Source organism: Thunnus albacares, chromosome 20, assembly GCF_914725855.1.
Source record: "Thunnus albacares chromosome 20, fThuAlb1.1, whole genome shotgun sequence".
In the NCBI taxonomy this organism is placed as follows: Eukaryota; Metazoa; Chordata; class Actinopteri; order Scombriformes; family Scombridae; genus Thunnus; species Thunnus albacares.
Window position 1 is genome coordinate 12,694,194 of NC_058125.1, and position 13,485 is coordinate 12,707,678.

At 37.8% G+C, this 13,485-nt stretch overlaps 2 protein-coding genes across 5 annotated transcripts; both read right to left on the bottom strand.

Annotated features, from left to right (window-relative positions):
* Positions 1-1,820: 1,820 nt before the first annotated feature.
* Positions 1,821-6,480, bottom strand: nif3l1 (NIF3 NGG1 interacting factor 3-like 1 (S. cerevisiae)). Of its 4 annotated transcripts, none has more exons than XM_044338442.1 (7): positions 6,387-6,480; positions 4,623-5,224; positions 4,291-4,447; positions 3,397-3,520; positions 2,908-3,046; positions 2,484-2,567; positions 1,821-2,378 (listed from the first exon to the last, which is right to left on the bottom strand). In XM_044338442.1, the coding sequence occupies exons 2-7, from the start codon at positions 5,212-5,214 to the stop codon at positions 2,194-2,196; spliced, it is 1,281 nt and encodes a 426-aa protein (XP_044194377.1). In that variant the 5' UTR covers positions 5,215-5,224; positions 6,387-6,480; the 3' UTR covers positions 1,821-2,193. The 4 variants fall into 4 exon arrangements, with proteins under 4 accessions (XP_044194377.1, XP_044194375.1, XP_044194376.1 ...); XM_044338440.1 differs by having other exon boundaries at positions 6,308-6,423; XM_044338441.1 differs by having other exon boundaries at positions 6,318-6,420.
* A 2,986-nt stretch (positions 6,481-9,466) lies between these two features.
* cabp5a (calcium binding protein 5a) lies at positions 9,467-12,407 on the bottom strand. The gene is made up of 7 exons (XM_044337860.1): positions 12,152-12,407; positions 11,645-11,694; positions 11,223-11,253; positions 10,905-11,048; positions 10,593-10,702; positions 10,308-10,455; positions 9,467-10,124 (listed from the first exon to the last, which is right to left on the bottom strand). Exons 1-7 carry the CDS (start codon positions 12,189-12,191, stop codon positions 10,096-10,098), a joined length of 552 nt encoding a protein of 183 aa, XP_044193795.1. The 5' UTR covers positions 12,192-12,407; the 3' UTR covers positions 9,467-10,095.
* Positions 12,408-13,485: the final 1,078 nt, after the last annotated feature.

Below are 13,485 nucleotides of genomic sequence, written 5' to 3' on the forward strand. Positions count from 1 at the left end.
TTTAATGACTTAAAGGACGGTTCACAGTTTTTCAAGTCTGTCTTAAAACACTTGTCAGATTCCCAAATGAACATTGTAACAGGTTTTGCTCACTGTGATCATTCCTCCTGTTCATACTGACCATTAGATCCCCTCCAAATGCACTTACAATGTAAGTGATGGGGACCAAAATCCAGTCACTGTACTGAGCAAAAATGTAATTAAAAGTTTATCTGTAAATTATATGAGGCTTCAGCTGTCTGAGTTAATCAAACAAAGTGGATATCTTCTACAGTTACAGTCTTTTTTAGTAAAAAACAATCCCTCTTTGTGTCTCAATAGACAGTGTTTCCCTGTTGAGCTGTAGTGGAAGGATCATAACAAAAAGAGGGACTTTGGCACTAAAAAGAAACTAACTTTGAAAGATATTGATTTCATTTGAGTAATCTGGGCAAGTGAAGCCTCATATTGGATTCATTGTAAGTGCATTATGAAGGGATCTTATAATGGTCAGTATGAACAGGAGGAATGATAACAGCAAAATAAAAATTGTGGCAATGTTCATTTGGGCACCTGACCATTGTTTTAAGACAGAGTTGAAAAATTGTGAACCGTCCTTTAATGTACTGTCTGGTTAACCTATAGCAATGTATCATTTAATTACAAAACTCTTATTTAGCTTTTAAATAAATGTAGTGGAGTGAAAAGTACAATATTTACAACTGAAATGTAGTAGAGTAGAAGTATATAGTAGTATATAATGGAAATACGTAAGTGAAGTATAATAACTCAAAGTTGTTCTTCTATTAAGTAGGTGTGCTTATTTACAGTCCACCACTAGTTGCAATACAGTTTGAGATGTCTTCAGCTAAAGCAGCTAAATAATTCAAAAGGGAGAGAACAGGACAAACAGCATTGCTCTTCCTCACTACTGTCTCTCAAAAACTTAATTTTGAGGCAGTTCATTTACATATTGTTCTCAATAGGTTCCCCATTCTGCTTCTGCTGCTTAAACTTGAACTTGGTGGCTGCAAAAAAATCCTCATGAGAGATTTTAATATGCAAGAATTGGCAACAATGACATGGTGCTTTTTGGAGGACCATGGAGGCTCTTTTGTAGTGGATTACTGTTAAATCATAGAGCTTTTACTACTTGAATGATCAAACAGGATCAATCACATGGCTTTTACTTTGTGTGGTTAATTTCCTGCGAAGGATCAATACTTCAGAAAGAGAACTCTCAAACTGACAAAAATCTGACAAACAGGACCCAAATCTACCTGCTTGTAGACATTGTTGCCAGTATAATAGTGGCAGCTGGAGTCATTTAACAGGAGTGAAGTATAAATGTTGTTCTAGTTGTTGTTTTCCTTCTCCATTTGTTTATGTGTGTGTGTGTGTTATGGCGGGGGATAAAAGCCAGCGGGAACTGAGGGGAAGTGGAGGTGTGAACACCATGCCGAGAGAAAGGTCATTACCTTGATGGGGGCAGCGAGGTGTGTGCAACATCTCTTAATGTTTTTACGAACTGACAGGTGTGTGGCAGGCGCTGCAGCCAGCAAACTCTGTAACAGCCGATAATGAGGATTGTTACTTGTTTTGTTTTTTTTACCATTACTACAGTGGGGGCAGGTACTGACAGTGCATTAGGTATTACCACAGCCCTGCTCTTTGACATGTATGTGCTAAGTGGTTTGATGTGCACCTATGTTTGCTCACTGAGGTCTAAAGGTCAGAAAACACTTGATTTGCTCTTTGATGAGTAGCGATGATAATTTAATGTTATGATAGCTTATAAGTGCAGATGGTATAAGTGTTATCCATAAATAAATCCACATGCATTCTGATTACTTGCTTTATTTTTGGCTCTCACTGTGCATTTATGGGCCGATTATATTTTGTTTTACCCAACATGCATACAGTCCATTTTTTTGATCAAGCAGGACCCAATTTTATTAAGTCCTTGCCAGAAATACATGATTAATAGTACAGCTTGTATCAAGGAAGCACTTTTCATCACAGCATGAAGCAGTTTGATGCTGTCAGACCTTTATATAACAGAGCTTGCACAGACAATCTGTTTCTTTATGCAGTCACAAACACATAATCATTTGAATCACTCTGTAAGAAAAACAGACATTGCTTTTGTAATGTTATTGGAAACCGATCCAATAGACTCTGTTCTTAGCGAGTGCAACTGCAGCTCAGAGTTGGTCAGACAACCTCCAGAGGGTCTCTGTCAGCCTTCGACACCACCACTGTTACACTGTCGGGAAGACGCACTGCCAGTCTCTCTCTGAACACGGCCAGAAAACCCCGCTCGCTGTTGCTATGGTCACTGAGGAGGACGCTGGTTCCCTTTGCCACAGCGTCCAGAACTTCATGGTGGGACATCTCACCTAAACAACGGATATAACCATGACCTCTGCATGCATAATCAAACGGCAACAAATAAGTGATGACAGGTAAATATGATTGTTTTGTATAAAGACTGAACTTTTTACCTGTGATGTAGAGGTCTGCTCTGATTCCATTCAGTACTGAGGCCCCAGATCCAGCACACACAGCCGCAGTGCACACAGAGGACTCTAGCAAATATAAAAATAGTGATTTACTAACACACACACACACACACACACACACATTTACATCTCAGGACCATTTCAACAAATATTTCAACAAGAGTTAAGGGGCATTCAAAGCTCTCTTTGGACTTGCTATATGTGCTAATTTGTGAAAGAAGCAGACAAACTACAGGATTTACAGGATTTTTAGAGGCCTAAAGAGGTGAAAGTATCCAGTATTTCAGAAGAAAAAACATTTTAACATTGATAATGCCAGAATAATAATAATAATATGTAATAATAATAATAACAATAACAATAATAATAATAATAGCCTATTGTTTGTGTTTCTGTGCATCTTCACCTTGCGTGTGTCCAACTCCCAGAGCCAAACGGAGGTGACTTAACCCCAAGTGGGACTTCATTTTCTGGATGGCTGTTGCCACAGTTACTGGCTGGTCCAAAACACTGAGTCGTCCTTGACCATGTCCCAGGAGAGGGGGCTGTGGGAAAAGTAAGGTGGAACGTTTAAAAATGTAACTACTATACATAAAACAGGATGTCAGCATATATTTCACTATTACTATCCATGGCTTTATAAAAATGTAAAGGGTAGCTTTTAAAAAGGGACCAATGTATAGTTTCACTTCTTTTTTTTTTCTACTAAACTTTCCACCTTAAAGGAATATGTTTATTGCCCTTCTTGTGTTTCTACAGTAACTTTTAACTATACATGTATAACTACAAATGGTTTTCAGTGAATGAAACCCAAAATAAAATCTAAACAATTTATTTTTTGTTTTATTATTTCATGTGTTTCAGTTCATCTTCTGATGAAGTGTTGACACTGCACCTTTTCTAACTTCAGGATACTGAGGGACTGGCAGGAGGCGCTGTGTCGTAACAGAGTCTGGACACTGGGGGTCAGCGCTGAGTCACAGCAGGTTAAGCTGACATGGATCCCACTGCTGTTGGGTCTATTACAAGGGCAAATCAAGTATTATACACCAGTGCATCAAGGTCATCACGGTCATACTTGTGTATTCGCTGCTTAGCATGTTCCAATACATACCATAACTTACCCTAAACCATCTAATCGTTCTATCTAATTCAGAGTGTTATAAAAGTCAACTTTAGGACTTGAAACTTGCTTTAAATACATAAATAAATACATAAATACATTAGAGTTTCCAACTTTTAGTGTGTTGGCAAAGATATGTTATCACAGTGGTGTAAAGGAGCAGATAACAGGGACTGATGTAAAAACCTGCTTTCATGAAACTGGGTCCAAGATTTGAAAGTTGGCAGAAGACAATGAGCAAACATGACATTGTGAAAAATGCAAACCTTGCAGTGGGTCATTTCTTAATCTAGTCATTTCTCTTAAAAGTTTTTGTCAGCTGACCTTTGCACAAGCACTTGCAAACACTAAGGACGAGTGTTCACATCAGTCTAACTGCTATCCGCTGCATAACCACACAAAAATGTAAAGTTATGAAAATGATAAACATATAGAAAAGAAGGCAGACTATCTATCGCTGTGATTGTCTCTGCAAGTTGACTTCAAGCTGCACTGAAATTAATGGAAGAAAAAAGAAAATCAATCTAGACTTATTGTATGTTGTCGGTAGTGAGTAGCAGAGTTTACACTTTGTGGTTGGAGGCTGAAATGATCATCAAGCAACATGCTAATTCATACAGAAATCCTTTAAAACATGTTGTTAGTTCATAAAAACATGAACACGACCTGCTGACTGAATGCTGTAGTGTTGTTCCACTGTCACAAGCCTTCAGTTCCTCCATAACACCATTTAATTCTTCAGCACTCCTGACTGTGAACTCCAGTTTGTGACTGTGGGAGGCGCTGCCATGCGTCTGATTCAGCACAGACACCTGACCGCTACCTGAGAGTCAAAGAAAGACAACAGAATTGGAAAAACAACCCTCAGGGGACCAGATGGAGGGCATTTGGTCAGAATAGTCAGCCAGTGGTTTAGTGTCGAGTGTAACTTCATTAAATATGCAAGCGACACACTGTACGTATATGTGACACATTTTCCATTCAGAATGACCTCTTACCAAGTCCGCCGACCAGCCAGTCGTTTACTCCTCCTTTAACAGTATCCCATGAAGTATGGGGGGAGAAGACCGCCATCCCGGCCTCCACAGCCCGGATGGCCAATCGCTGCTTCCAGTCTTTCTGAACCAGGCGCTTGATTGGCCGAAAAAGCGGAGGGTGATATGATATTATAAGATCACAGCTCATGTTCTCTGCTTCCTCCATGACAGCATCTGTGAGGTCATTGGTTAGCAGGATGGTTTTAACAGGTCGAGATTTGCTCGGCTCAACCAGCAGGCCAACATTGTCCCATGACTCAGCCAGCGACAGAGGAGCCAGCTGCTCCAACACCTGGAGAACTTCCTTTAGCTCCATCAGACCGGGACAAAGAGCAGAATGAGAGAGGCGGCGGGTGGGAAAGAAGTGAACGGGTGGATGTAGAGGGAAGAAGCTGTGACCGTTAGTGGGTGAAGGTTGAGTCAGAGGGATGGACGAAACTGTTGAGGTAGAGGAGCAGAGAGAAGTCTGTGAGATGAAGCTCCTCCTGGTACGAACACGTCTGTAGGTGAGAAATAAAAATGTCCAAGAAAGGTTTCTACATCCAGTCAACATCAGTGGAGACCTGTGTGGACAAAAGAAAAAGAATTACTGAAGAGGACAAGTGTACTGAATAATACATCATCCAGAGGTCATCATTCTACATGAGTGTCAGATTCATGTCTCATTTATGTGCAACTGGTATTGAAACATTAATCAGTTAGTCAGAAATGTAATCACACAAAAATCTGGTAATTGAATCATTAACACATAAATATAAGAGCTGCAACGGCAGAAAATTAACTATTTTGATCAATTCACCATTTTGGTCAGTTTTCAAGCAAAAAAGCTAAACAATTGATGGTTGCAGTCTCTCAAATGGGAGAATTTGCTGTATTTTCTTGTCTTACATTGTGGCTAATTTAACATATGATAATTTAATATAGTAAATTTCGGTTCAGTTATTCACAAAACAAGACATTTAATGACATTGCTGGCCATTTTTCAATGTTTTCTGCTGTTTTATAGACCAAACAACTGATCAATTAATCAAGAAAATAATCTGAAGATTAATCAATAATAAAAATGATCAATTAATCAGTTGTAGCCCTAAAACTTCACAGATTTTAGCTTCTAAAATGTGAGACTTTGTTTTGCTGTTTTGTGTTTTGGTTGGACAAAAGAAGCAATTTGAAGATGTCACATTGGAGTTTTTGGAAATTGTTAAAATGCATTCACAGTTTTTTGTTAGCATTTTACAGATTACACAGTAATACAAATAATTAAATAAATCTGTAAATTGTGCAACCTGTTCCTTAAAGAAGGAGTGCAGACTATCAATATTTCCAAAAAGCTTTTCATCACTACTCAGACAGAACATTAAAACCAACTGGTGAAAAATTGTCTCCTTTAAACTGATTCAGGTTTGGTGAATTTTCCAAACTGGACGTCCTGAAACCCTGAAAGAAGTTCTGAGCCGTAATTTCAAACCTTATTTATAGTTCAACATGACCTACTAGAGTTGAAGCACTGACTGCAGGCAACACGCAGCTAACAGCAGAGCTAACGTTAGCTGTAGCTAACATTAGCTACACACTAAACCGACACTGCTCCATTTAAAAAACACGTTGTAAACATCATAACAGCTGCATGAGTGAACTTATCATACTTTCGCTTGCCTTGCACTTAAGAGAAAGCTATGTTTCAGAGCACATTTCTCCCGGTGTGACAGGATGAATTGCACTTACTGGAGAACTTGTAAAAAAAATCCCCTTCCGTCTTCCGTCTCTCACTCCCACGCTTTTGATTGGACAGTTGAAATGTCACTATGGTAACATTATCATTAGCGGAAACACCAGATGTAACTAAAATCTACCTAACATTTAACATTTTAACATTTAACTAACATTTTAAAAGGACTCATTTAAATCTGCAGATTACAAGACTGCTGTAAAAAAAAAAAAAAAAAAAAAACAACAACAATTAATACACAAACAAACAACTTTGATTAAAAAATATCTGTATGTACGATAATGAGACTGTTCCCATGGCAAAAGTGATTCCAGGGTTACCATAGAAACCAGTTATTCATCCTCCTCACCCATATTTTTTTACATCAAAGCTGCTCATTTCTAATATTTTGTGGTTTTTACAATATTTTTTTTTCTTTTCCAGCCAAAAGCTACAAATGTTCTGTGTCATTTTTATTCTTGACTGGATGGAAACATAAAACCCCATTAAAATGCAATTAGTCTCAAGTCTCAACTGAAATATTACATGTTAGTGAAACTGCTAAATATTGGCATGTCTTTATGACACAGTGATATACTTCACCTAACTTGTGATGCATGACATTCTGAGATACAATACTACTTTCTATTTATCTGCAAAACCATGACTGGACAGTATCACAAATAAACAAGATATGCAAAGAAAGAAAACACACTTTCCCAAATGGTTTCAATGTAGTTTGATATAGAGCCCTGATTCTGATCAGGCTCCTCTTTTTTGTGATCTGTCATGACACTAAATTCTTATTCCCATCACTTCCTGTTGCCTATTGACACTTAAATCATGTTTTGCAGGAGCAAATTAATAAACTTTAATTCTCCATTAAGTTAAATTCTTAGATTATGGTTTTTTAAAATTGTAATTGGACTGTTACTAATACATCAAAAATTGCCGTAATCCTTTCAAACAGATGATTAGTCCTTTCATTTACACTTCTGATAACTTAGATGAACATTGTGTTAGTAGTCTCATAATTTAAAAACAAAAACTCGAGCATCCCACAGTGCCAGGACAAAAATCACATGACACAAGTTTTTGTATTAAGCTGAATTAGCAGAAAAAAACATTTTAAATGGGTAGCAAACATTACTGTAGCTGTTGGTGTTACATAACACTGTTCACATGTAATGTTATAAAACAAATACAGAGATTAATGTGAACAGGAAAAGACAAAATGACTTTGATAAGCTGTATTTATTCCTGCAGGGCAGGTGGTTCAACAGAAGATACCCGGTTTTGCATCCACCACTTCTCAGAAGGATTACTGGGACTTGTGGAATAAATAAATGAAATCCGCACACAAAAACAAACAAAAGAAGAAGAAAAAAACAGAGTGGTGGGTTATCAATGGTGGGGGATGATTGCAAAAAAAAGTGTTAAAACCGCATCTCTCATTATGAGCAAGCTGCTGGGCCGAGTGGCTACCTCGGAATTGAGTCAGAGAGCGACCGAGAGAGAGATTATTCTGGATTAATGCAATAAAGGTCGATGCTGGATGTTGGAGGGATCAGGAAAGGATCAGGGCAAAGGCCAGGCCACAAGCATTACATCATCTGCTTCTTGCTTTAGCTTCATCAACTTCTCTGTACAACACCCCTGAGTTTAAATGTGACCCCTGCCCACCCCAATAACACTTACATTATATATAACATGTGGCAATGAGAGCAAAGAAACAACATCAATGACTCTTTCATCTCTTGTTTTCTGTCTGCCCAGACAAAAGAGCAGTTATTTACAACATATAAAAACAGAAAATGTATCCATTAAACATATTGGCACAGCTATCACCCCTTGTAGCAACAGTTGTATCCAATCTGCGGAGTGCCATTGACAGATGTGCTTTGAGTAATTAGGTCTGTGTGTTCAGAGAGAGAACGGCTTCACTTTTGTTAATTGGTACTATAAGCCCTTGTGCCCCATCTGTCCGTCCGCTTGAAGTTCTGCCCGGTTTGTCATGCAACAACATCTGTCTGGCTGATGTGCCCCAACTGTTAGGACGCACCACTGTGTTCCTTTCCTCATCCTTAAATTCCCTCATCCAAACAGGTATTTAATCTCAGCTGTTTACTGGCTCTGGATCAGCTCGACACAGTGTTGGAGATGAAGACAAATATCAGGGTGGGAAGAGAAATTCTGGTGCAAATTTGACACAAATTTGTTTTTTCAATTGTTGTGTTGACTAGTGAAACTTGCAGAGGCTGCTTTTCCAGATCTGGAAATGAACAACCAGGACTAACTGATTATTTTGATTGTTTCTGGTCACGTATTTTTTATAAGCTGCTAATTTTTCTTAAAATCATCCTGACATTTTACACCTCGTACTGAGAAGTTCAAAATTTCAACGAACAGCTCAGACCATGCTCTCTAAAAGGCAGATTTCTGGGACAAGCACATCTTTTTAACCCCCCCCCCTTTTTTTTTTTTACATTTAATACGTAGAAATCTGTTAAGCATGAGTTGTGATGTCAGAATTTTGACATGATGTTTTATCAAATCATTGGTCCTTCTTTTGGTCACACAATCTCTTTATCCTGATGTAACCTTCGAAAAGCCAGGGCAGAGAAGTTATTCAATCATTGACATTTATACTCACGATGCAGCAGAATGTTTCTGGTTCATAAATCCCTTCTTTGAGAGATGAAATGCATAGGTCATTGCGTTGAGTTATTATACAACAGTCAAGTTGTGTATTATTATGCCAGTTGTTTTATTAGGGAAGTCATGCTGAAAATGTCTTCCACATTTGAAAAGAGAAATGCATTTTACTTGGATAAGTTTACCTCTTTAAGCAGAAAGACTTCTGGTTTGAATTAAAATGTGCTGCTGTGTATCATAAGTAAATTGTTAAGTCGTTTTACTTTCTGTTGAATTTGCCAAATTACAAAGCAGCCTCATAGTCTTACATCTCATATGTGACAAAGCCAAAAGTCCAATTCACACTGACCAATTTTTGAATGATAAACAGTGTCCTTGGTTACCTCTCAGGTGTCACACAGGACATCTGGCATTTATTAAAACAAACTCCTGTGCCAACACATATTTATATATTTTTTATTTTGCTCTTTGCCAAAGATAGGCGGTTACCAGGATTTAACATGTTGGATTTTCATCCATAAATGAATGATGCGATCCAGTGAATAACATATTACAGCAAATCCAGGCTAAATACTGTATATGCGCTGTACATGTGCACAGTCACTGTTTTAGGAAATGCTTCATAGCTCTACATCCAATTTTGCATTTGTGATAAGAATGATATAATACTGTCAGATTAATTCAACTAGGAATAAATATATTCCATTAGCAATTCATACATCTCAAAAACAAAACAATCCCAAATGACTTCCTGTATATACATTACACACGAATCATCAAACAAAACAATATAATTCCCGTTGTTTACAAACCTTTTTCTTACATCAAAAATTATAAGATTTTTTATCTTTGCATAGCAGTAAAATTCTCTTTGAGAATGACTTTATATTGCTTGACTCTTCTTTGCAGCACTTTATTTTAATTTTTTTTTAAATATTACATGTATATGCTAAATATATACAAGTGAATCTGTTGAAAGGGCTTTTGAGGAAGACCGCATTAATATTATTGCATGTCTGTTGGGGTGAAAAGGTACTTTCTCCATCAAACTTCTCCTGGACCGCTGGACCGTCATTGATGAGACATCATTCTGACAAACTCTGCAGAGCAGAAAAAAGAGTTGAATCAGTTAACTGTGCAGTGTGAAAAGTATGAACAACATCATTGTAATCATAGTTGTTCTAAACTTGATGAATATCACAATAAGTGATACATAAACTCTATAGATTAGACAATTTCACCTGCAGCACTTTATGTCACTGTAGCTGAAAGACAATTTGTACCTTCGAAGTCTACTGTGCCATCACCGTTGTCATCTGCTTCTTTCACGATGGTGTCTATTTCTCTTCGGCTCATGTGCTCTCCCATTAACTTGGTCATGGCTGAACGCAGCTCCTCTGTTGTGATTTCTCCATCTCCATCCATGTCGAACTAACCAGAGAAATAAAAATCAACAAGTTGTTTATCTTTATAGTGAGTGGGGGACTAGTCAGTAAAATCTGACATTGACTGGATAGCTGCTTCATTTTCTTTAAAAAGATCCTAGTTTCTGAATGTTTGACTCTCACCTCTTTAAAGGCATCTTTGAGCTCCTTCACGCCAATCATCCCAGCTGTTTCTGCCAGAAGCTTCGGGGCCATCAGTTCCACAAAGTCCTCAAAGTCGACTCTGCCACCAACTGGAAGGGAAAATGAGAAGAAAAGACACAGAAAATGAGAAACATCCATCATTCTTTGTTAGTGCTGACTCTGTATCATCTGCCTGTGTATCCCAGTTTCATGTTTGTGGGATTTCAGAGTTTCATTAATTCCATTCTGTGTTAGAATAAAAAAAATCAACAACAACACTCTTTTTATATATTTTGTTAAGTGAGGACTCACGGTTCATGTTGATGTTTTGGCTCAGCTCAATCAGCTCCATCTCAGTGGGCATGTAACCCATTGTCCTCATCAGGTTCCCCAGATCCTTACAGCTGATAAGCCCATCCTTGTCTTTGTCGAACTCATTGAAGGCATCACGTAGCTCTGCAGAAGTGTACAGCAGACCACACAGTCAGGTGCTACAGTCGGTATAAAGGTTGTGTGGCAAAATGCAAAATATAAAGATTCGGATTAAAAATGAAACATTAGTGCTGAATGGACAAGTGCATAAAATGGACGAAGTGTAAGATTGTTTAGGTAGGTAAACAATTAACTTACCGTCAATCTCATCATCCGCCAGTTCTCTTGACTGCACAAAAGAGAAAAAAACTATTTGTCAGCTCCAGTGTAGTATGGAAATTCATAATACACATTGTGCCCTGTAATACAATGCTATCATAAAAAAAACAGCAGCTGGAAAAAACATGAAAAACATAAAGTAGTGCTTTTCATATAATATAAGATATAAAAAATCGCCACCAACTCATCTATCAATCAAGTAAAAAATGTAATAGTAAAATTACAATAGTAAACTGGAGGCACAGAGAGAGATTTGTCTACAGTGCATCATTCTCTCTGTAGTGTATCTCATTTTATTCTGCTACCTGCGGGGTTATAATCCAATCAGCCCTTCATATCTGTTTGCAAACATCAACACAAACCCATCAAAAATGAGAAAAGGCCACCAAAGCTGTACTTACGATGTTTTTCCCTCCCCGCAAGAAAATGCACGCTGCCCCAAAACTCATTTCTGTAAGAGGAAATAACAGAGTTTGGTATTAAGAATTCATCAGTTTTATCATTTCCAACACACCATACAGAGCTGGGCGGTGTTTGTCAGAGCCAGAAAATTGGGATTATGACAGATTGAGTCGTCTGTGTTCCCTCTGAGGGGTTGAACACTATGTCCAGTGTGTGTGTGTGTTGATTTTCTGACATTATGAAAACATTTCTCAAAATTGTAGAAGCATTCAGGAGAAAATTGACACTATGATACTTATAAGAAGCACAGTTAGAAATACAAACTAGTTCAATTACATTAAACAACTGTAAGTCTAAAACATTTTTTTTTCCAAAAAGACTCTTTTCTCCACTAATTTAAACTGATCAGCGATCTGCAAAATACAGAACACGTAATTCACATAATTTTCTTATGTGAATTATCTAAATTAAGAATTGTAAAAGCACAAAGTGGGGTTTGCTCTCACCTTCGTTTGGTGATTTCTGGTCATCAACCAATAGCATCATACACGACCTCTGAAGCAGAGACGTGCTGACCTTGCAGTGCAAAAAGCTCTTCTTCCCTCTGTTTCTCCTCTCTATGAGTTTTGTCCCTCCTCAGTCTGGACAGCAGCGTGCAACTCAGCGTGTGGCGACCCTGTGTGCCCAGCCGGGCGGGATGCTCAGAGGTTGTATGAGGGGAGGAGCGGCTGCATCCAGGGTTGTTTGCTTGTGGGGAGGAGTCAGTGGTGGGACTGGAGGACAGCAGGGTGAGTGTTGACATCATATTGTAAATTATACTGCCATCTGAACCTGACAGAAATAGGATGCTATTGGTTTACAGGTTGCGGGGTAGAATTGCTTGTTTAAAGTTTCTGTTCTTTTGTTTATTGTGAATTAACTACTTGTCCTGTTGACTGCAGAAAGTCCAGCCCTTTAATTACAGTATAAAAAGCTGTACACCTGCAACTTCAACAATTTTCTTCATCGAATAATCTGTCAGTTATTTGGCGAATAATCAATTAACTGTTTTTGACCGACTTACAATTGAAAAACCCAAAGAAATTTGAGTTGCATTGATATAAAAACAGGGAAAAGCAGCAAAAACTGTACATTTGAGAAGCTGGAACCTTTTGCTTGAAGGATTCCTTGAATAACTAATTATTAAAATAGATGACAGTTACTTTTCTGTCCCTCAGCTCTTTGTTTTAGCACTAAAAAGCACAACATCTTACAGAATGAGTGTCATTAATCAGTATTTTTAAAATCCAGTTGAATATGTTCACCAGGTTTTCACACCAAGTCAATATTGTGTTGCATTTTGTCATGTCTCTGCCTCCCGCAATCTTTTCTCACTTTCTGCATCACCTGACAACATCTAATAAATGCAAAAATGCCCCAAAGTTATCTAATAACATGACCAACCATAATAGTATGACATGTTTTACTTTCACAATTCCTCAAATGTCAGATATTCTACTTCAGAAGTACAGTTTCCTAATGATAATAAAAGGTTCCAGCACAGTTAATATGTAGTCTTATGTCTTTATAGTCATGATAAAAATTCCACTTAATGTATCTTTTCGTAGAGGCACAAGTGCAGCAGAAATGCAAATATTTCTTTGGACAAATACCCATAAAACAGATGTGTGTCTTGCATCAGCTGTTATTTCTGTTAACAGTTGTATCCTGTTAAATGTTTCTGGATCAGGACACTTATAAATTCTTATAGGGTCGACTGAATGACACCTACTGGGAAAAGCAAGAGTGTGCTTAGGCAAATTATTAACGTTAAATTAATATTGACAATTAAAATTGAGCA